Source organism: Erythrolamprus reginae, chromosome 1 (assembly GCF_031021105.1).
Source record: "Erythrolamprus reginae isolate rEryReg1 chromosome 1, rEryReg1.hap1, whole genome shotgun sequence".
Lineage (NCBI taxonomy): Eukaryota > Metazoa > Chordata > Lepidosauria > Squamata > Dipsadidae > Erythrolamprus > Erythrolamprus reginae.
Window position 1 is genome coordinate 19,063,275 of NC_091950.1, and position 23,635 is coordinate 19,086,909.

General features: G+C 41.7%; 1 protein-coding gene across 1 annotated transcript in view; it reads left to right on the plus strand.

Annotated features, from left to right (window-relative positions):
- NCAN (neurocan) overlaps positions 1–23,635 on the plus strand; it is a 134,679-nt gene that overhangs the window by 11,835 nt on the left and 99,209 nt on the right. The window contains exon 2 of the mRNA XM_070746268.1: positions 17,538–17,939. Within this exon, the coding sequence (XP_070602369.1) occupies positions 17,538–17,939 (402 nt within the window). The remainder of the gene's footprint in view (positions 1–17,537; positions 17,940–23,635) is intronic.

Here is a 23,635-nt window from a genome sequence, read left to right on the forward strand (position 1 = left end):
TATCTCGAATTTGGGCTTGTAAGTAGAACAAAAATATCTCTCCCCTCCCAGCTCTTATCTCGAGTTGCTCTCAAGTAGAGCAGCTCTTATGTCGGGGTTCCACTGTACTCTACACAGGTGGATCTGATAGTTTGTTTCTGTTTCAGAAGTCAGGCGTACCAGTAGTAGCAGAAAGGCATCCCATAAGACATTTCTTCAGATAAATGATCCAAAGCAGAGGTGTGTAACCCGTGGCTCTGGAGCTGCATGCGGCTCTTTCATCCCTCTGCTGTGGCTCCCTGTCGTTCAAAATATGTGTCACAACCGCCAATGTGCGACACCCACTGGCATATGATTTATTGAGCTTTTTGACTTGTCTTTTTTTTTTTTTTGGAGTTCAAAAGGTTTCTGTTGCATGCAGAAATAAAAATGTGTTTTCTCTGTAGCAGGTCATTGATTTCATAAATGCAACACATTATTGTTTTTTAGTACATAGCATAAAGGTTTAAAATGCTGTAGGCAGTGTTATCTTCATTTTAGATGTCAAAGGGTTTTGTGGCTCCCGTTGTTTTCTTTTCTGTGGGAAACGGATCCAAATGGCTCTTTGAGTGCTTAAGGTTGACGACCTCTGATCCAGAGATCCAGAGCATACTCACCATACTGGTTCTTGTGAGATAAGAGACAACTGGATATACGTAGAGTGATATGATCTTGTGAATAATGAGATAGTCCAACCTCCTGCTTAGGCAGGAAACCTTACACCGCTTCAGATGATTGGGTATGTTGGTTATCCAACATCTTTAAAACTGCAAGTGTTGGAGTGTTGGAGCATTCACAACTTCTGGAGGCAAGTTGTTCCACTGATTAATTGTCAGAAATTTTCTCCTTAGTTCTAAGTTACTTCTCTCCTTGTTTAGTTTTCATCCATTTCGTCTTGTTCTACCCTCATGTGCTTTGGAGAATAGTTTTGACTCCTTCTTCTTTGTGACAACCCCTAAGATAATGTAAGACTGCTATCATGTCCCCCCTGGTCCTTTCCCCCCCCATTAAACCAGCCATGCCCAGTTCCTATAGTCATTCTTCTTATGTTTTAGGCTCCAGTCATCTAATCATCTTTGTTGCACTTTTCTACACTCTTTCTATAATCTCAATATCCTTTTTACATTGTGGCAATGTAATTGGTACAACTGTGGCAAGAGAGGCTGTAAAATGGGACAAAACTCACTTAACAACTGTCTTGCTTAGCAATGGAAATTTATTATTATTATTATTATTATTATTATTATTATTATTATTATTATTATTAATTGGATTTGTATGCCGCCCCTCTCCGCAGACTCGGGGCGGCTAACAACAACAGTAAAACAGTACAACAAAATCCAATACTAAAAAAAAGGTTAAAAACCCATTATATAAAAACCAGTCATACATACAGATATACCATGCATAAAATTGTAAAGGCCTAGGGGGAAAGTGTATCTTAGTTCCCCCATGCCTGGAGGCAGAGGTGGGTTTTAAGCAGCTTATGAAAGGCAAGGAGGGTGGGGGCAATTCTAATCTCTGGGGGGAGTTGGTTCCAGAGGGTCGGGGCCGCCACAGAGAAGGCTCTTCCTCTGGGTCCCACTAAGCGACATTGTTTGGTTGATGGGACCCAGAGAAGGCCAACTCTGTGGAACCTAACTGGTCGCTGGGATTCGTGCAGCAGAAGGTGGTCCCTGAGGTAATCTGGTCTGGTGCCATGAAGGGCTTTATAGATCATAACCAACACTTTGAATTGTGACCGGAAACTGATCGGCAACCAATGCAGACTGCGGAGTGTTGGGGTAACATGGGCATATTTGGGAAAGCCCATGATTGCTCTCGCAGCTGCATTCTGCACGATCTGAAGTTTCTGAATACTTTTCAAAGGTAGCCCCATGTAGAGAGCGTTACAGTAGTCGAACCTTGAGGTGATGAGCGCATGAGTGACTGTGAGTAGTGACTCCCGGTCCAAATAGGGCCGCAACTGGTGCACCAGGCGAACCTGGGCGAACGCCCCCCTCGCCACAGCTGAAAGGTGTTTCTCTAATGTGAGCTGTGGATCGAGGAGGACGGCCAAGTTGCGAACCCTCTCTGAGGGGGTCAATGATTCTCCCCCCGGGGTAATGGACGGACAGATGGAATTGTCCTTGGGAGGCAAGACCCACAGCCACTCCGTCTTCTCTGGGTTGAGTTTGAGTTTGTTGACACCCATCCAGGCCCCAACAGCCTCCAGGCACCAGCACATCACTTCCACTGCTTCGTTGACTGGACATGGGGTGGAGATGTATAACTGGGTATCATCGGCATATTGATGATACCTCACCCCATGCCCTTGGATTTCTGGGCTCAGCTGTGGCCGTAAGTCGAGGACTGCCTGTTCTTGTATCATCGCATTCCAGACCGCTGGTGTTTGAAGGCAGCCCGTGATTTCCCTCAGGGCAATGGATGACAAAGCCAAACAGATTTTATTCTCTGGAGACTGTCACTGGAGAGTGTCAGAGAGAGAGAGAGAAAAAGAGACAACTTTATCATTGTACAGCTAGGGATGATTTAAGCCTTTCCTCTCTCCCTCAAGCGTGGGGGACAAGATAAAGACAGCCTCATGACGATCGGCCATGATATATGAGAAAGACCTTGAGAATCGGGGAAGAACCGCTGTCTAGGGAACAGTCAGAAAAGTGGCGGCATAACCCTCAGCTGCATAATGGCTAGAGAGAAAGCGCGGAAGGGATGCAAAGGGGCAGTTCAAGGCCTGTAAAGCAGTGTTTCCCCAACCTTGGCAACTTGAAGATATTTGGACTTCAACTCCCAGAATTCCCCAGCCAGCGAATGCTGGCTGGGGAATTCTGGGAGTTGAAGTCCAAATATCTTCAAGTTGCCAAGGTTGGGAAACACTGCTGTAAAGGAGTCAGTGAGAGATTTGAACTTTCAGACTTCCCAGATTTTTTTTTAATTAATTAATTAATTAATTAATTTATTTATTTATTTATTTATTTATCAGATTTGTATGCCGCCCCTCTCCATAGACTCGGGGCAGCTAACAAGAATAGTAATACAATGTAAACAAATCTAATATTTAAGTTAATTTCAAAAACCCCAATTTAAGAAACCAATCATACATACTGACGTACCATGCATAAATTTTATAAGCCTAGGGGGAAAGGAAAGTCTCAATTCCCCCATGCCTGACGACAGAGGTGGGTTTTAAGGAGCTTAGGAAAGGCAAGGAGGGTGGGGGCAACTCTGATATCTGGGAGGAGTTGGTTTCAAAGGGCCGGGGCAGCCACAGAGAAGGCTCTTCCCCTAGGTCCACCAAACGACATTGTTTAGTTGACGGGACCCCGAGAAAGCCAACTCTGTGGGACCTAACCGGTTGATGGGATTCTTGCGGCAGAAGGCGGTCCCAGAGATATTCTGGTCCGGTGCCATGAAGGGCTTTATAGGTCATAACCAACACTTTGAATTGTGACCGGAAACTGATCGGCAACCAATGCAGACTGCAGAGTGTTGGTGTAACATGGGCATATTTAGGAATGTAGCCTTACAATGAGATAGAATTAGCTTTTCTGCTCCCAAAGATGCTTTTTTCTTTTTTTTCCAACTTTCATTGTTTAAAACAGACAAACAAAAATTCATATACAGTATCTGTTTTTACAGATTTAAAACTGTAGCATTTTACAAGTTGCTGTTACAAATCACACCTCTATGTCATAAGCAAACTAGATACAGTTTAGCAGGTTAGTAAGGCTCAGAGTTTTAATATACAGTGATACCTTGTCTTACAAACCCCTCGTCATACAAACTTTTCGAGATACAAACCCAGGGTTTAAGATTTTTTTGCCTCTTCTTCCAAACTATTTTCACCTTACAAACCCAAGTCGCCGCCACTGGGATGCCCCGTCTCTGGACTTCTGTTGCCAGAGAAGTGCCCGTTTTTGTGCTGTTGGGATTCCCGTCAGGCTCCCCTCCATGGGAAACACCACCTCTAGACTTCTGTGTTTTTGCGATGCTGCAATTTCGCTGAGGCTCCCCTTGCTGGGAAACCTCACCTCCGGACTTCCGTTGCCAGCGAAGCACCCGTTTTTGCGCTGCTGGGATTCCCCTGAAGCATCACAAAAACATGGAAGTCTGGAGGTGGGGTTTCCCATGGAGGGGAGCCTCAGGGGAATCCCAGCAGCTCAAAAACGGGTGCTTTGGCTGGCAAAAGGGGTGAGTTTTGGACTTGCACGCATTAATCTCTTTTCCATTGATTCCTGCTTCGTCTTACAAACTTTTCACCTTACAAACCTCGTCCAGGAAACCAATTAAGTTCGTAAGACGAGGTATCACTGTATTTGAATCTTCTTCTACATGTACACCTATACTATTTTTGTGTATTGATATATTTAGGTTTTTTTATGGATCCATCCATACCATCTTTGCCACATCTCTTTGGTTTCTTTAATTCTTACTCCTTTGATTGCATTTGTCATTTCCTCCATTTCAGCGTAGCTATAGATTTTCTCGATAATCAAATTTGCAGACAGGGTTTGTTCTTTTTCCCACATTTGCGCTATTGAAATTTTGACTGCAGTGATTATATGCGTCATAAGATACAACTTTGGCTTAGAATGCCAAAGATGCTTTTTTCAACAAGCAACTGTCCTTTGGAAACATAGAAACATAGAACATTGACGGCAGGAAAAGACCTCATGGTCCATCTAGTCTGCCCTTATACTATTTTCTGTATTTTATCTTAGGATGGATATATGTTTATCCCAGGCCTGTTTAAATTCAGTTATTGTGGATTTATATACCACGTCTGCTGGAAGTTTGTTCCAAGGTTCTACTACTCTTTCAGTAAAATAATATTTTCTCACGTTGCTTTTGATCTTTCCCCCAACTAACTTCAGATTGTGTCCCCTTGTTCTTGTGTTCACTTTCCTATTAAAAACACTTCCCTCCTGAGCCTTATTTAACCCTTTAACATATTTAAATGTTTCAATCATGTCCCCCCTTTTCCTTCTGTCTTCCAGACTATACAGATTGAGCTCATGAAGTCTTTCCTGATACGTTTTATGCTTAAGACCTTCCACCCTTCTTGTAGCCCGTCTTTGGACCCGTTCAATTTTATCAATATCTTTTTGTAGATGAGGTCTACAGAACTGAACACAAGATTCCAAATGGGGTCTCACCAGTGCTCTATATAGCGGGATCATAATCTCCCTCTTCCTGCTTGTTATACCTCTAGCTATGCAGCCTGGTTTTTCTTTGAAGATGTTTCGCTTTCTCATTCAAGAAGCTCTGACGGGATAGAAACATAGAAACATAGAAACATAGAAGTCTGACGGCAGAAAAAGACCTCATGATCCATCTAGTCTGCCCTTATACTATTTTCTGTATTTTATCTTAGGATGGATATACAGTATGTTTATCCCAGGCATGTTTAAATTCAGTTAAATTCAGTTCAGGATAGTGGGGAAGAGAATTTTTTTTTAGATTGTGCAGAAATGAATAGAATGAGAATGAAACTCAAAGATAGACAAGATTCTGAATATTATAAGGTTTGGATGAAATTCTATAATTGGATAGAAACATAGGAACATAGAAGGTTGACGGCAGAAAAAGACCTCATGGTCCATCTAGTCTGCCGTTATACTATCTCCTGTATTTTATCTTAGGATGGATATATGTTTATCCCAGGCATGTTTAAATTCAGTTGCTGTGGATTTAAGATTAAGATTTTCTTGCACAGAATGGGACAACTCACTGCATCCAACTGCAGTGAGTTGTCACTGCAAAATAACTCGCCATGGGACAATTTTTACAATTCAGTTCCATTATTATTTAAAAATAAATAAAAATCTTGCTTTAATTTGTCATTAACATTTCATTCTGTCCCTTATTTCTTTAATGGTTCCACCATTTCTTTGATATAGAATAGAATAGAATTCTTTATTGGCCAAGTGTGATTGGACACACAAGGAATTAGTCTTTGGTGCCTATGCTCTCCGTGCACATAAAAGAAAAGCTAAATTTGTCAAGAATCATGTGGTACAACACTTAATGATTGTCATAGGGGTCAAATAAGCAATGAGGAAACAATCAATAATAATAATCTTAAGGATACAAGCAACAAGTTACAGTCATACAGTCCTAAGTGGGAGGAGATGATGGGTGATAGGAATAATGAGAAAAAACTAGTAGAAATAGTAGTGCAGACTTAGTAAATAGTTTGACAGTGTCAAGGGAATTATTTGTTTAGCAGAGTGATGGCGTTCAGGGAAAAACTGTTCTATATATCAGTGTAAGTCTCATCCTGCAGTAAGTTGTCTCATGACAAATTGGGAATGGCAAGTTGGCTGTGGGCAATTTGTCATAGACCCTTCTTGACCTACCCAGGTGAACCTCCAACAGAAAGCCTCAAAGGTGCTTTTTCAAAAGGCAAATGGACTGTTGCCTTTTTAAAAAGCATCTTTGAGGCAACTATGGCCTGGCCCTGGATGACTGAGAATACCCACATACTTCTAACAGAAGGTAATTCCAATGGGCTGTCCCCATCACTGAAAATCATTCTGTTTTTATCATGTCAGCCAGCAAGAATCACATGATAGCAAGATGAGTAGCATATACAGTGGTACCTCTGCTTATGAACTTAGTTCGTTCCGTGACCAGGTTCTTAAGTAGAAAGGTTTGTAAGAAGAAGCAATTTTTCCCACAGGAATCAATGTAAAAGCAAATCCGAGTCTGCGGAGAGGGGCGGCATACAAATCTAAATAATAAATAAATAAAATAAATAAATAATGTGTGAGATTGGGGAAACCACAGGGAGGGTGGAGGCCCTGTTTCCTCCCTGGAAATTCCTAGAGAGGCCCCACAGAGGCTTCTCCAGGCCTTTCCCACCCTGTTTCCTCCCAGGAGATTCCTAGAGAGGCCCCATGGAGGCTTCTCTCCGCCTTTTCTGGTCCTGTTTCCTCCCAGGAGATTCCCAGAGAGGCCCCATGGAGGCTTCTCCTCGCCTTTTCTGGTCCTGTTTCCTCCCAGGAGATTCCTAGAGAGGCCCCATGGAGGCTTCTCCCCGCCTTTTCTGGTCCTATTTCCTCCCAGGAGATTCCTAGAGGGGCCCCAAGGAGGCTTCTCCCTGCCTTTTCTGGTTACAGTTTTGGAAGCTCGGGTTTGTAATGGTTCTTGAGAAGAGGCCAAAAAAAATCTTGAACACCCAGTTCTTATCTTGAAAAGTTCGTAAGTAGAAGCGTTCTTAGGTAGAGGCACCACTGTACATTGAATGAAAGAAAAGAACAGAAAATAGAATAGAATAGAATAGAGTACACTACACCAGTGTTTCCCAACCTTGGCAACATGAAGATATCTGGACTTCGACTCCCAGAATTCCCCAGCCAGCAAATGCTGGCTGGGGAATTCTGGGAGTCGAAGTCCAAATATCTTCAAGTTGCCAAGGTTGGGAAACACTGCACTACACTACAGTACAATACAATACAAAAATGAAATGAAATATAATAAAATAAAACAAAATAAAATGGCTTCTGGATTTCAATGTTTGTGACTCCTGAAAATGGGGGTCAGCCAGATGCTTCTCCTGGCCCAAATGCTGTAGTTGGGATAACTTTACTGGGGAAATGTGGCTCTATAGGCAACTCTGTGCCAAGCCATAAAAAGCTTCATAAATTAAAATTAGCACATTAAATTTAAATTAAACTCAAATTGATTTAAACCCCAGTTAAAATTTAAAATTAAATTAAACTTAAATTAAATTAAGAGTAAATTATATGTGATGCACATGCAAATGGGGCAGGTTTCAATCACCCAATCACAGTTGCTGTCATGGCTTTTTTGGATGACTCCTCTCTCATGGATGCTTTTGGCTAGCTCCTCTCTCAGAGCTTAAAGCCTGGTGTTAAAAGGGGCAAAAGTTGTATCCCTTTTAAAGCGTTTCGCAATTAACCCTCAACATTTTACCCTTAGACTATCCACTGTTGACCTCTCCAGATTCCTAAGAGGTCAGTAAGGGCCGTGCATAAGTGCACCAGTGTGCCTTCCGTCCCCTGTCCTATTGTTTCTTTATATTTATTTATTTACTTTATTTACTTTATTTACTTTATTTACTTTATTTACTTTATTTACTTTATTTACTTTATTTACTTTATTTATTTTATCTATCTATCTATCTATCTATCTATCTATCTATCTATCTATTTATTTATTTATTTAGATTTGTCTGCCGCCCCTCTCCGAAGACTCGGGGCGGCTCACAACAGTAATAAAAACAGTATAACAATGGAACAAATCTAATAATAAAATATATAAAAACCTCAACAATTAAAAACCATACAGCACATACACATCAAACATGAAATATAATAAGTCTGGGGGAGATGTCTTAGTTCCCTCATGCCTGGCAATATAGGTGGGTCTTAAGTAACTTGCGAAAGACAAGAAGGATGGGGGCCGTTCTAATCTCAGGGGAAGTTGATTCCAGAGGGCCGGGGCCGCCACAGAGAAGGCTCTTCCCTTGGGGCCCGCCAAACGACATTGTTTAGTTGACGGGGCCCGGAGAAGGCCAACTTTGTGGGACCTTATCGGCCGCTGGGATTCGTGTGGTAGAAGGTGGTTCCGGAGGTATTCTGGTCCAATGCCATGTAGGGCTTTAAAGATCATTACCAAAACTTTGAATTGTGACCGGAAACTGATTGGCAGCCAGTGCAGGCCACGGAGTGTTGTAGAAACATGGGCGAATCTAGGAAGCCCCACGATGGCTCTCGTGGCCGCATTCTGCACGATCTGAAGTTTCCGAACACTTTTCAAAGGTAGCCCCATGTAGAGAACGTTGCAGTAATCGAACCTCGAGGTGATGAGGTCATGAGTGACTGTGAGCAATGACTCCCTGTCCAGATAGGGCCGCAACTGGTGCACCAGGCGAACCTGGGCAAACGCCCCCTCACCACAGCTGAAAGATGTTTCTCTAATGTGAGCTGTGGATCGAGGAGGACGCCCAAGTTGCGGACCCTCTCTGAGGGGGTCAATGATTCTCCCCCCAGGGTTATGGACGGACAGATGGAATTGTCCTTGGGAGGTAAAACCCACAGCCACTCTGTCGTGTCTGGATTGAGCTTGAGCTTGTTGCCACCCATCCAGACCCCAACAGCCTCCAGGCACCGGCACATCACTTCCACTGCTTCGTTGACTGCTTCGTTTTTGCTAGCATCATGTACGTGCCTATTATTATTTCTAATGTTTTTCTAATCCTTTGCCTTTTCACTGGCGTCATGTATATAAATACGATTATATCTTCACATGCCCCTATTTTGTTCCAGACAAAACAAATAAATAAATATAAATAAATAGATGTGTTATTCACAATCACCTCTTCTAGCAATAAACACCCCTCATTTCCTCACCTTCATCGTTAATATAAAAAGAAGCTGAAGAGAAACTGCAAGAAAATTATGAAACTGGAATCTGAAGGGGCGTAGTGGATTAAACCAGGCTGCTTAGAGCAGTGTTTCCCAACCTTGGCAACTTGAAGATATCTGGACTTCAACTCCCAGAATTCCCCAGCCAGCATGGCTGGGGAATTCTGGGAGTTGAAGTCCAAATATCTTCAAGTTGCCAAGGTTGGGAAATTCAATTCAATTCAATTCAATTTATTGGATTTATATGCCGCCCCTCTCCGAAAACTCGGGGCAGCTAACAACAGTCATGAACAATATACATGAATAATATACAATAAAAAATCCAATACTAAAAACTAACTTAAGACCCCTTCATGTATAAAACCAGCATACGTACACACATACCATACATACAGTTGTATCAGCCTAGGGGGAGAAGAAGTCTTAATTCCCCCATGCCTGGCGGCAGAGGTGGGTTTTGAGTAGCTTACGAAAGGCAAGGAGGGTAGGGGCAGTTCTAATCTCTGGGGGGAGTTGGTTCCAGAGGGCCGGGGCCGCCACAGAGAAGGCTCTTCTCCTGGGTCCCGCCAAGTGGCATTGTTTCGTTGACGGGACCCGGAGAAGACCCACTCTGTGGGACCTAACTGGCCGCTGGGATTCGTGCGGCAGAAGGCGGTCTCGGAGATATACTGGCTTAGAGGAATGCAGTAGAGTCAATTTCTACAAAACATCCAAGGGGAAGGTGGATAAAGATAAAACTTGGCAATGTCTTGCAACTGGAACTTAAAAATTGTCCAGAATGCAGCCGCACAACTCTCATGGGTGTACCTCAATACACATCTATAACATCTATGCTTCGAGAGCTACAATGGCTTCCTATTAGTCTCTGGGCACAATTCAAGGTGTTGGTTATTACCTATAAAGCCCTATATGGCTCAGGGCCAGACTATCTCCTCTCCTGCCACATACCTCCCAGAGGCCTATAAGAACACACAGAGTTGGCCACCTCGAGGTCCCCTCGACCAAGCAATACAGGTTGGCGGGGCCGCAGGGGAGGGCCTTCTCTGTTGCTGCCCCGGCACTATGGAACCAACTCCCCCCCCCAAGGTCCCTATTGCTCCCACCGTATTGGTTTTTCGTAAGGCCACTAATATCTGGTTTTGCCAGCAGGCCTGTGGTCCGTGAATTCAACAACTATCATGGCCATGTTGTATGAATGTTATGTTGACAGGTTAGTTATTATGGTTTTTAATTAAGATTTTACAGTTTAGTTTATATATTTGACTTGCTTTTATTGTTTTTGTAATTTTATACTGTTGTAAGCCGCCCTGAGTCCTTCGGGATTGGGTGGCATAGAAGTCAAACAAGAGAGAGAGATAGAAAGAAAGAAAGAAAGAAAGAAAGAAGGGAGGGAGGGAGAAAAGAAGGGAGGAAGAAAGTAAGAAAGTAAGTAAGAAAGAAAGAAAGGAAAGAAAGAAAGAAAGAAAGGAGGGAGGGAGGGAAAGAAGAAGAAAAGAAGGGAGAAAGAAAGAAAGAAAAGAAGGGAGAAAGAAAAAAGGGAAGGAGGGAGGGAGGGAAGAAGAAGGGAGAAAGAAAGAAAGAAAGAAAAGGGAGAAAGAAAGAAGGGAAGGAGGGAGGGAGGGAAGGAAGAAGAAGGGAGAAAGAAAGAAAAGAAGAGAGAAAGAAAGAAAGGAGGGAGGGAGGGAAGGAAGAAGAAAAGAAGGGAGAAAGAAAGAAAGAAAGAAAAGAAGGGAGAAAGAAAGAAAGAAAGGAGGGAGGGAGGTAAGGAAGGAAGGAAGAAGAAAAGGGAGAAAGAAAGAAAGGAGGGAGGGAGGGAAGGAAGAAGAAAAGAAGGGAGAAAGAAAGAAGGAAAGGAGGGAGGGAGGGAAGGAAGAAGAAAAGGGAGAAAGAGAGAAAGAAAGAAAGAAAGAAAGAAAAGAAGGGAGAAAGAAAGAATGAAAGAATGAATGAAAGAAAGAAAGAAAGAAAGAAAGAAAGAAAGAAAGAAAGAAAGAAAGAAAAGGCTTGATTTTGGCTGTCTAACAGCAAGCTGTTCAGACTAATTCAATCAAGGCCAGAACTGGAAAAAAAATCATCAAATGATTCAAAGTGCAGATTGTGCAAAGAAACAGAAGAAAAAATAGATTAGATACTCAGATTGTGCAAGAAGCTTGTGCAAACTGATGATAAACAACAATATAGCATAGTTGCCAAAATGATTCATAGGAACATCTGTAAAAATTATCCTGGTAATGAAAAATTGGTGAGAACACAGAATTGGGGGGGGGGGAGTAGTTGAAAATGAGCAGTGTAAAATATTATGGCATTTCCAAATGCAAACTGATAAGAATCTTGGCTCATAATAATACATCAGACTGAATTGTGGTTGAATGGGGGGGGGAAGGGTGGATATGGCAAAACCAGGAGATAGTAGAATAGAAGACAAAGGATTGGAAAAGATCACAAAGTACAGTATTAAGATGGGAAAACCAAAACGGAAAAATTATGGTATAACCCAGACAAACGGTCACAGTGGTTATTGGCACAATGGGTACCACACAGTGAAGGGCTACAAAAATATTTACTACCACACTGTGGGCGTGGCTTATTTTGTGGGTGTGGCTTGCTGGCCATGTGACCAGGTGGGGGTGGCTTGATGATCATGTGACCATGGGTGGCTTAAAGAATAGAATAGATAGAATAGAATAGAATAGAATAGAATAGAATTTTTATTGGCCAAGTGTGATTGGACACACAAGGAATTTGTCTTGGTGCATATGCTCTCAGCGTACATAAAATAAAATATACATTTGTCAAGAATCATGTGGTACAACATTTAATGATTGTCATAGGGGTCAAATAAGCAATGAAGAAGCAATATTAATAAAAATCTGAGGATATAAGCAACAAGTTACAGTCATACAGTCAACATGGGAGGAAAAGGGTGATAGGAATGATGAGAAAAACTAGTAGAATAGAAGTGCAGATTTAGTAGAAAGTCTGACAGTGTTGAGGGAATTATTTGTTTAGTAGAGTGATGGCATTGAGAAAAAAACTGTTCTTGTGTCTAGTTGTCTTGGTGTGCTGTGCTCTGTAGCAACGTTTTGAGGGTAGGAGTTGAAACAGTTTGTGTCCAGGATGTGAGGGGTCAGTAAATATTTCCCCGCCCTCTTTTTGACTCGTACAGTCTACAGGTCCTCAATGGAAGGCAGGTTGGCAGCAATTGTTTTTTCTGCAGTTCTGATTCTCCTCTGAAGTCTGTGTCGGTCCTGTTGGGTTGCAGCACCAAACCAGACAGTTATAGAGGTGCAGATGACAGACTCAATGATTCCTCTGTAGACCTGTAAAGGTCATGTGATTGGCTTAAAGTTTGCCAACTTAACGTCACTCATGTCAAGGGTTTGGGTTAGTGTGCCTGGTCTCTCCTTGCATTAAAGAAATACAATTCCCTTATTATTACTAAGCATCCAAAATATACTATTTAATTCTATGTATATATGCTATATGTGTACATACATATTACACACAAGCACACAAAAATGTACATTATCTGCTATATAAACGGTATGTGTATGTACACACACGCACGCATGCACAGCTCTTCAAAAATTATACACATTCAACCTCATTTACTGCAATAGGAAAAACATACCCAGAGCCCAGAAGGGGGGGGGGGGAATTTCATTTTTTTCCTACCAGTTCTGCGTACCCATAGGAACCCATCACCATGTGTCAATCACATAAGGCCATACTGCTTAGATCGTCGCATGTGCTCCACCAATACATTACAACATCCCGAGTTCTTGGGAAGAAATCGGTGCGTATGAAGGCCAATCCAACCTAATGAACTGACAGCTGTGTCCTCACATTATTGTGAACAGAAAAGAATATAATATATTAAATTCTGCCAATTTCCAGCGACTCTTGGCATTCATTGAAGCAACAATAAAGCAACTCATTAAACAGCTGTGTCTTTTTCTAAACGCAACCAACAGGTGCTGTGTTCACACACGCTGCCTGTTTTAAAGCATCTCTTCAGGACCGACACTAAAGCTCTGCGGAGTGCTGAAAAAAATGCTTCGTTCTGGAGTTGGGTGGCTCATAAATCTAATAAAATAAATACATTTGCAACTGGATCTCTCTGTACTATAGCCAATGCATCATTTCAAGATGCATTGGGGACACAATCTGAAGTTAGTTGGGGGAAAGATCAAAAGCAACATGAGAAAATATTATTTTACTGAAAGAGTAGTAGATCCTTGGAACAAACGTCCAGCAGACGTGGTTGGTAAATCCACAGTAACTGAATTTAAACATGCCTGGGATAAACATATATCCATCCTAAGATAAAATACAGAAAATAGTATAAGGGCAGACTAGATGGACCATGAGGTCTTTTTCTCCAGTCAGTGTTACATGTTACTATGTTTCTATGAAAGGTTTGTAAGTAGAAGCAATTTTTCCCATAGGAATCAATGTAAAAGCAAATAATGCGTGCAAACCCATTAGGAAAGAAATAAAAGCTCGGAATTTGGGTGGGAGGAGGAGGAGGAAGAAGAAGAGGAGGAGGACAGTCGCTGCCGAGGGAAGAAGGTGAGGTGAGGGGAATCAATAAAATCCAAAACTTTAAGGCTTAAAAAAAAAGAGGGACTATGAAGCAGCGAGGAGGAGCATGTGCCTCCCATATACCCGGTGCGAGGCTGCCTCCCATACATTGCGCCAGAGAGAGAAACCCAGGGGGAATGGCAGGAAACTGGCCGGGCCTTCGTGCCACTCTCAAATTTCCTGGGAAATGTTTCTGGGCTCGGGTTCTTAAGTAGAAAATGGTTCTTAAGAAGAGGCAAAAAAAATCTTGAACACCTGCTACTAAGCCTTATTATCCTGAGAGAAAACTAAAACAAACTGGAGGATCCACACCAGTGAAGGTGGGTGTGGTTTATTTTGTGGGTGTGGCTTGCTGGCCATGTGACCAGGTGGGAGTGGCTTGACGATCAGGTGACTGGGGTGGCTTAAAGGTCATGTGACTGGCTTAAAGGTGGCCAAATTGACGTCACTCATGCCAAGGGTTTGGGTAGAGTTAGGGTGCCGGTTCTTATCTAGAAAAGTTCTTAAGTAGAGGTGTTCTTAAGTAGAAGTACCACTGTACTTGAGGGGCTGGAGAAGAAGTAACGAGTAGAAAATCATTAAAGAAAGAGCCAACCTAGAACTAAGGAGAAGTTTCTTGATAGTGAGAACAATTAATCAACGGAAAGGCTTGACTATAGAAGTTGTGGGTGCTCCTCCATCACTTGAAGCTTTCAAGAAAACTCTAGATTTGTCCAGAATGGAAGAGGGTCTCCTGCTTGAGCAGGGGGTTGGACTAAAAGGCCACCAAGGAGGACCCTTCCAACCCTATTGTTTTATGTTCTATCTTCCTTTTGCCGGATATCTAGTAGCCCTAATGGAGGATCACAATCTCTATCTAGGAGGTTAATTCTTGGGAACCATAAGTAGAGTGGAGCCAAAACCAGTGGTGGGTAAGACTAAAACAAAGGCTCATCTTTTTCTCTTTTTTCTTTTTTCTCTTTTTTGCATTTTTTTATTTTTTACACCAATAAAAACAAACAAACAAAATACATTTTCTCTGAACAGAATATTGACCGAATCAAAAAAATTGTACAGCTTATCATTATAATATCCCCAAACACAATTTATATATTTAAATTTCTGCCATAATATTCTTTCTTGTTTTATTTTTCTCCTACTTCTTTTCTAATATTTAAATAATATCACCGTTTGCCCTAACTTTGTTTATTTTATTTTCTATTCTGTTCTGTTCTGTTCCGTTCCATTCTTACCTCTATTGTAAAAATGGATCACTGAAGTTGCTAACTTAGTAACATACTTACCAAAATGAATCTGGCTTGATTTCTGACAGTCTCAAAATGGATGAACAGTGCAGTCAGGCGGTAGGGAAAGCAAGTAGGATGCTTGGCTGCATAACTAGAGGTATAACAAGCAGGAAGAGGGAGATTATGATCCCGCTATATAGAGTGCTGGTGAGACCACATTTGGAATACTGTGTTCAGTTCTGGAGACCTCACCTACAAAAAGATATTGACAAAATTGAACGGGTCCAAAGACGGTCTACAAGAATGGTGGAAAGTCTTAAGCATAAAACGTATCAGGAAAGACTTCATGAACTCAATCTGTCTAGTCTGGAAGACAGAAGGAAAAGGGGGGACATGATCAAAACATTTAAATATGTCAAAGGGTTAAATAAGGTTCAGGAGGGAAGTGTTTTTAATAGGAAAGTGAACACAAGAACAAGGGGACACAATCTGAAGTTAGTTGGGAGAAAGATCAAACGCAACGTGAGAAAATATTATTTTACTGAAAGAATAGTAGATCCTTGGAACAAACTTCCAGCAGATGTGGTTGGTAAATCCACAGTAACTGAATTTAAACATGCCTGGGATAAACATAGATCCCTCCTAAGATAATATACAAAAAATAGTATAAGGGCAGACTAGATGGACCATGAGGTCTTTTTCTGCTGTCAGTCTTCTATGTTTGTATGTTTTTATGTGACTTCATTGACTTTCCTTGTCAGAAGATTGCAAAAGGTTATCACACATCCCCGGGACTGTGACCGTCATAAATATGATCCAGTAGCCGAGCATCTGAATTTTGGATTGTGTAACCATAGGGATGTCATAACTATCGTGTGGTGAAAAATGGTCATGAGTCACTACTGTATCATTGAATGCTTACTAAAACTAAATGAATGTTTCAAAGTCGAGGACTCCCTGAAATAATCATACGTTTGAGGGCCGGTCATAAATCACTTATTTTCAGGGCTGTTGTAACGTTGAACAATTGTTGAATGAATGGTCGCGAGTCAAGGATTGCTTATATGGGAAGACAGCCAAGTTTAAGTTTTGGTTTTTTGGGATTTATAGACCGGCCAACTCCCGACGGATTCTGGGCAGCGTACAATAATAAAAAATATACAAAGGTTATGTGTTAACCAGGTTGGAAGGTTGGAAGAAGAAATTATCCCAGCGGCCGGTCAGATCACACAGTGTTAGCTTTGTCAAGGTCCCGTTGGCCAAACAATGTCGTCTGGCGGGGCCTAGGGGAAGAGCCTTCTCTGTGGCAGCCCCGACCCCCTGGAAAGAACTCCCTCCAGAGATATGTATCGCCCCCTCCCTCCTAGTCTTTCGTAAAGCTCTGAAGACCCACCTCTGCCGGCGGGTATGGGGGATGTGAGCCATGAGATTGTCCCCGGCTGATATGAATGATTGAATTGGATGAATGTGGATGATTGCATAAGGGGTGTTAGATTTTTTATTAATTTGGTATATGTCCTTTTGAAATAATTAGATTTCTCAGATATATTGTTTGCATTTACAATATTGTACGCCACCTTGAGTCGCTTCGGGAAGGGCAGCATGGAACTTGAATGAATGAATGAATGAATGAATGAATGTCCGTCTGTCTGTCTGTCTGTCTGTCTGTCTGTCCGTCCATCCTTATATAGAGCGCTGGTGAGACCACATTTGGAATACTGTGTTCAGTTCTGGAGACCTCACCTACAAAAAGATATTGACAAAATTGAAGGGGTCCAAAGATGGGCTACAAGAATGGTGGAAGGTCTTAAGCATAAAACGTATCAGGAAAGACTTCATGAACTCAATCTGTATAGTCTGGAGGACAGAAGGGAAAGGGGGGACATGATCGAAACATTTAAATATGTTAAAGGGTTAAATAAGGTTCAGGAAGGAAGTGTTTTTAATAGGAAAGTGAACGCAAGAACAAGGGGACACAATCTGAAGTTAGTTGGGGGAAATATCAAAAGCAACGTGAGAAAATATTATTTTACTGAAAGAGCAGTAGATGCTTGGAACAAACTTCCAGCAGATGTGGTTGGTAAATCCACAGTAACTGAATTTAAACATGCCTGGGATAAACATATATCCATTGTAAGATAACATACAGGAAATAGTATAAGGGCAGACTAGATGGACCATGAGGTCTTTTTCTGCCGTCAGTCTTCTATGTTTCTATGTTTCTATCTGTCTGTCTGTCTGTCAGTCTGTCTGTCTATCTATCCATCCATGATCTGGGCATGTCTCTCTGCTAATCCATGGCCATCTTGTGTCCTAGGTTCCCAGGATCCTGGCAAAGTGATCCATATCAACAAAGTCAGCCATCAGCCGGTGCGGGTGGGGCTGGCCGAACCGGTGTCCCTACCTTGCCTGTTTTTCTTGCAAGGCTCCGTCCCCCCGAACCCAAGTGGACTGTCTGATCCCCCCCGTATCAAGTGGAGCAAAGTACAATCTGCCACGGGACAGCCAGAAGACCTCCCTGTGCTGGTAGCCAAGGATAACGTGGTGAAGATCTCCAAAAACTACGAGGGCAGGATCACCTTGCCTGGATACCCCTACCACCGAGAAAATGCCACCCTCTTGTTTTTGTCCGCTCGGGCCAGCGATGCCGGACTTTATCGATGTGAGATTGTCACTGGGATTCATGACGAGCAAGACTTGGTCCCTCTGGAAGTCACAGGTAAGAAAAAGCTTGGTTTATCTCTAATCTCTATCACTCTCTCTCTCTCTCTGTCTATCTGTCTATCTGTCTATCTGTCTATCTATCTAATCTCTATCTATCGTCTCTCCCCTCTCTCTAAATATATACTATATATATATTCAGAATATACGGATTCAGAAATTCCTGTCGATGTTTCGACGAGGTCCCACTTGTCATCTTCCGGCTGGTGCTTCTCTCCTTGTTCTAGGGCAAACACAGCGAGACCTGAGCTGCCTTCCCTCTATAAATACTGGTGGGTGGGTGTGGTTTGATGGCTCAGCAGCTACTTGCTGTGTTGAAACTTCCTGGTGAGTCAGTGGGGTAACACTCGAGGTCGTTGATGTAACTGAGGTATGCTGATTAGTTGATGTTTGTGGATTGGGGTGAAGATGACGAGTGGGACCTCGTTGAAACGTCGCCAGAAATTTCTGAATCCTACACGGGAAGAAACCCAAATATGCCAAGACCGTCATACCTTTTCCCCATGAAAATCTACTAAAACTGTCACGCTGAGAATTGCCAGCCAACAGAGACATTCAGTATTTAAAAGAGTTGATGTGTGCCTTCCCCCTCTGAGCACACCCCCTCATATATCACTCCCACAATTCTTATCCTTTCCTACATGTCACATCCGTCTGCTTACGTAGTAAGCATTCCATTCTGTTCAGCCATGATTTAGGCTGCTTGATAAAAGTGCCGGCTGGCACAATTTACTTTTCTTTTCTAAATAAAGTTTGTTTGTTTTGATTCCTGCCTGCCGAGCCTAATTAAATAAATCCATCCCGCAACATGGTAGCAGAGGATGGTTTTGTTTATTTTTTAATTAAATCAGGCGAAAAGCCTGCACAGTAAAGCAATATATATATGTAAGCCCTCTCTTTCTTTCTCTTTCTCTTTCTCTATATCTAATCTCTATCTATCTATATCTGGATGGACGGAGGGATGGACGGAGGGATGGATCTATCTGTCTGTCTGTCTATCTATCTAATCTCTATCTATCGTCTCTCTCTTTATTTCCCCCTCTCCCCTCTCTCTAAATTTATACAGTATATGTATAATATATATAATTTATATATATATATATATCTCCCTAAGCCCTCTCTCTCTTTCTCTTTCTCTTTCTCTCTCTATATATATCTAATCTCTATCTCTGTATGTATGTATGTATGTATGTATGTATGTATGTATGTATGTATGTATGTATGTGTGGGTGGATCTATCGATCTAACTAATCTCTCTCATATTTCTCTCTATATCGATATCTCTCTACCTATCTACCTATCTACCTATCTACCTACCTACCTACCTATCTATCTATCTATCGATCCATCGATCCATCTATCTAATCTCTAAAACAGTCTAAAGTCACTTTTTTCAATGACATTGTAACTTTGAATGGTCACTAAACAAACTGGTGTAAATAAACTGCTTGCAAGGAGCTGCCCCTAAATACCAATCATTAGATTAGAAATGCCTACAAACCAGAGTTACAAATCAGGCAGGATGCCAGAGCACCCCGAGGAATTAAAATAGTTAAAAATGCAACGATAATTATCAGCAAGCAACTCTTGCTCATAAAGCGAAACACTTTAGCAGAGGGGTTTATTTAAGCTCTCCAGAAAGTGGGTGGGCATATTTGGGCTACAAAATGCCGAACTAAAGAGAAAAATTAACAAATTATACAGGGGGCCCAGGTCCAAGCCTCCCAAAGTTTTCACAATAAAATTAGTACATGCCACAGATATCTAAATAAACTTCAAGCCTGCTATTAAGCCTTATTATCCTGGGAGAAAACTAAAACAAACTGGAGGATCCACACCAGTGAAGGGCTGCAAAAATTTTTACTACCACACTGTGGGTGTGGTTTATTTTGTGGGTGTGGTTTGCTGGCCATGTGACCAGGTGGGAGTGGCTTGACGATCAGGTGACTGGGGTGGCTTAAAGGTCATGTGACTGGCTTAAAGGTGGCCAAATTGACGTCGCTCACGTCAAGGATTTGGTCAGTGTTAGGGTGCCTGGTCTCTTCTTGCTTTAAAGAGATACAATTTCCCTATCTATTTACTATTACTGAACATTCAAAATACACTATTTAATTCTATGTATATATGCCATATGCGTACATACATATTACACACAGGCACACAAAAATATACATTATCTACTATATAAATTGTATAGCATAGAAGCATAGAAGATTGAGGGCAGAAAAAGACCTCCTGGTCCATCTAGTCTGCCCTTATACTATTTTCTTATTTTATCTTAGGACGGATATATGGATATATGGATGCTTAGAAAGTTAACAATTGGTTCTAGCGCATAGGTGCGAACTACCTGGATCCCACCACTGTCTGTATCTGTATCTCTATATGTAACTTTATCTCTATCTCTATATCATCTATCTCTATCTCCATCTCCATCTATCTATCTATCTATCTATCTATCTATCTATCTATCTATCTATCTATCTATCTATCTATCTACCTACCTACCTACCTACCTACCCACCCACCCACCCACCCACCCACCCACCTACCTACCTACTCTACCTACCTACCTACCTACCTACCTACTCTACCTATCTATCTACCTACCTACCTACCTATCTACTACTCTATCTATCTATCTATCTATCTATCTATCTATCTATCTATCTATCTATCTATCTATCTATCTATTGATCGATCCATCGATCCATCTCTTCTCTCTCTCTCCCTCATTGGCCGGGCAACTGAATGGAGCTAGCAGAGTGTTTTATTGGCCGGATGCCCTTCCTGTTGCCAATGAGAAGAGTTGTTCAGCAGATTTACTCTCACTGTGTCCAGAGAGAGAAATATCTGCCTGCTTACAAATAAATATGAGCCAGCCGTGTGTAGCAGCTGTCAAAAAAGCCAACACATTTCTAAGCTGCATTAACAGAGGGATAGAATCAAGATCATGCGAAGTGTTAATGCCACTTTATAAGGCCTTGGTAAGGCCACACGTGGAATACCCGCATTCAGTTTTGGTCACCACGATATAAAAAGGATGTTGAGATTCTAGAACAGTGATGGCGTGGGTGTGCGCTATTGTGCATGTACGAGTGCCCACACCCATAATTCAATGCCTGGGGAGGGTGAAAACAGCTTCCCCCTGTTGTGGTTGGCTTCAGGCCAGTCCCTATGACTGCCGATTTTGACTCAGAGGAGCCATCTGATCACAGAAGACCTGTCTGTCTGGAGGAGGAATCTGACAGTGAACCAGAAGGAGAAAGGGATAAGGGAGGGGCTGTAGAGGCACAGAGGGAAATAGAGCCGGTCAGATCTCCAGCCAGAGTTTCATCTGAGTCAGACAGTTTGTCTCCAGAAGTTGTGAATGTTCTAACAGTGGAGGTTTTTAAGAAGATGTTGGATAACCATCTGTCTAAAGTACTGTAGGGTTTCCTGCCTAAGCAGGGGGTTAGATTAGAAGACCTCCATTATTATTATTATTATTATTATTATTATTATTATTATTATTATCAATACAACACAGCAAACGAGATCACTATGCTGGATTTCGTATTACATCACCAGTCGGGCGCTTCCAAAGCACCTAGGACTGTGTGATGTAGCGGCGAATTATGTTTGCCCATCCCAGTAAAGCGGCCTTTTGCAATTGACAGATGGAGATTTTGTCAATTCCGATGGTTTTCAAATGTCCGCTGAGATCCTTTGGCACTGTGCCCAGCGTGCCAAGTACCACTGGGATCACTTTTACTGGCTTATGCCAGAGTCGTTGCAGCTCGATTTTTAGTTCTTCTTATTTCATTAATTTCTCTAACTGCTTCTCCTCAATTCTGCTGTCCCCTGGGATTGCGATGTTGATGATCCATACTTTCTTTTTCTCCACAATCAGGATGTCTGGTGTGTTATGCTTCAGAATTCGGTCAGTCTGAAGTCAGAAGTCCCACAGTAGTTTTGCTTGCTCATTTTCGACCACGTTTTCGGGCTTATGATCCTACCAGTTCTTTGCCACTCGTAGGTGGTAGTTCTGGCACAATTTCCAGTGGATCATCTGTGCCACAGCATCGTGTCTATGCTTGTAGTCAGTCTGTGCGATCTTTTTGCAGCAGCTGAGTATGTGATCGATTGTTTCATCTGTATCTTTACAGAGTCTGCACTTTGGATCGTCTGTTGATTTTTTGATTCTGGCTTTGACAGCCTTTGTTCTAATGGCCTGTTCTTGTGCCGCCAGTATTAGTCCTTCTGTCTCCTTTTTGAGTGTTCCACTTGTAAGCCATGACTAAGTCTTTTCTTTATCCACTTTGTTTTCAATCTTCTCCAAGAACTGGCCATGCAATGCTTTGTTCCGCCAATAATAATAATAATAATAATAATAATAATAATAATAATAATTTAAAAAAAAACAAAAACAAAACAAACTACCACTGGTAAATGGTAGTTCCGGCACAAGTTCCAGTGGATCTATTACTATTATTATTATTATTATTATTATTATTATTATTATTATTATTATTACCTATAGCTTTCTGATTGTCAAGTGAGAGTAAGGGGGCTGTGGGAAGACAGTTGTAGGCTTCTGCTTTATGTCTCCGAAAGAGATGAGAAATATTTGGTGACTGACGGAAGGGAGGCAAAAAATGCTTCTCAACTCTGATCAAAACTGCAAAATAATCACCAAAGATTATGTGACAAGTTTCTATTATGTATTCCTTTCCGTGCCTGGGTAAATTACCTAAAATTGGGTGAAATTGTTTTTTCTTTAGATAATGACACAGGAGCCCATTACCCAAACACAACAGGTGTTAATAATTGATTTAAACTGATTTAATTTTGCCATGTTTACTAAAATACATTCGAAAGTCCCCCCCGGAGGATTTCCGTGAAAATCGATGAAATTACCAATGATAATTTGTTGAAATGACATAAAAGATAATTCAGTGATAAGGTTTTTATAATAGAGGTAGTCCTCGAGTTACAACCATTCATTTAGCAACCAGTCAAAGCTACAGAGGCTGAAGGAAAGGCCTTGCAATCAGTCCTTGAAGTTTAAAACTTTCTGATAACATTTCTGGATAATAAAGGAGAAAAAATTGGGAAGCATTGAATTAATGCCATATACAGGTAGTCCTTGATTTATGTCCACAATTGAACAATCAGGAAACAATCAATATTAATAAAAATCTTAAGGATACAAGCAACAAGTTACAGTCGTACAATCCTAAGTGGGAGGAGATAGGTGATAGGAACGATGAGAAAAAATTAGTAATAATAGTAGTGCAGACTTAGTAAATAGTTTGACAGTGTTGAGAGAATTATTTGTTTCGCAGTGATGGCATTTGGGAAAAAACTATTCTTGTGTCTAGTTGTCCTGGTGTGCAGTGTGCTCTGTAGCGAGGTTTTGAGGGTAGGAGTTGAAACAGTTTATGTCCAGGATGTGAGGGGTCATTAAATATTTTCCCCACCCTCTTTTTGACTCGTGCAGTATACAGGTCCTCAATGGAAGGCAGGTTGGTAGCAATTGTTTTGTCTGCAGTTCTGATTATCCTCAGAAGTCTGTGTCGGTCCTGTTGGGTTGCAGAACCAAACCAGACAGAGATAGAAAGTGCAGATGACAGACTCAATGATTCCTCTGTAGAACTGGATCAGCAGCTCCTTGGGCAGTTTGAGCTTCCTGAGTTGGCGCAGAAAGAACAT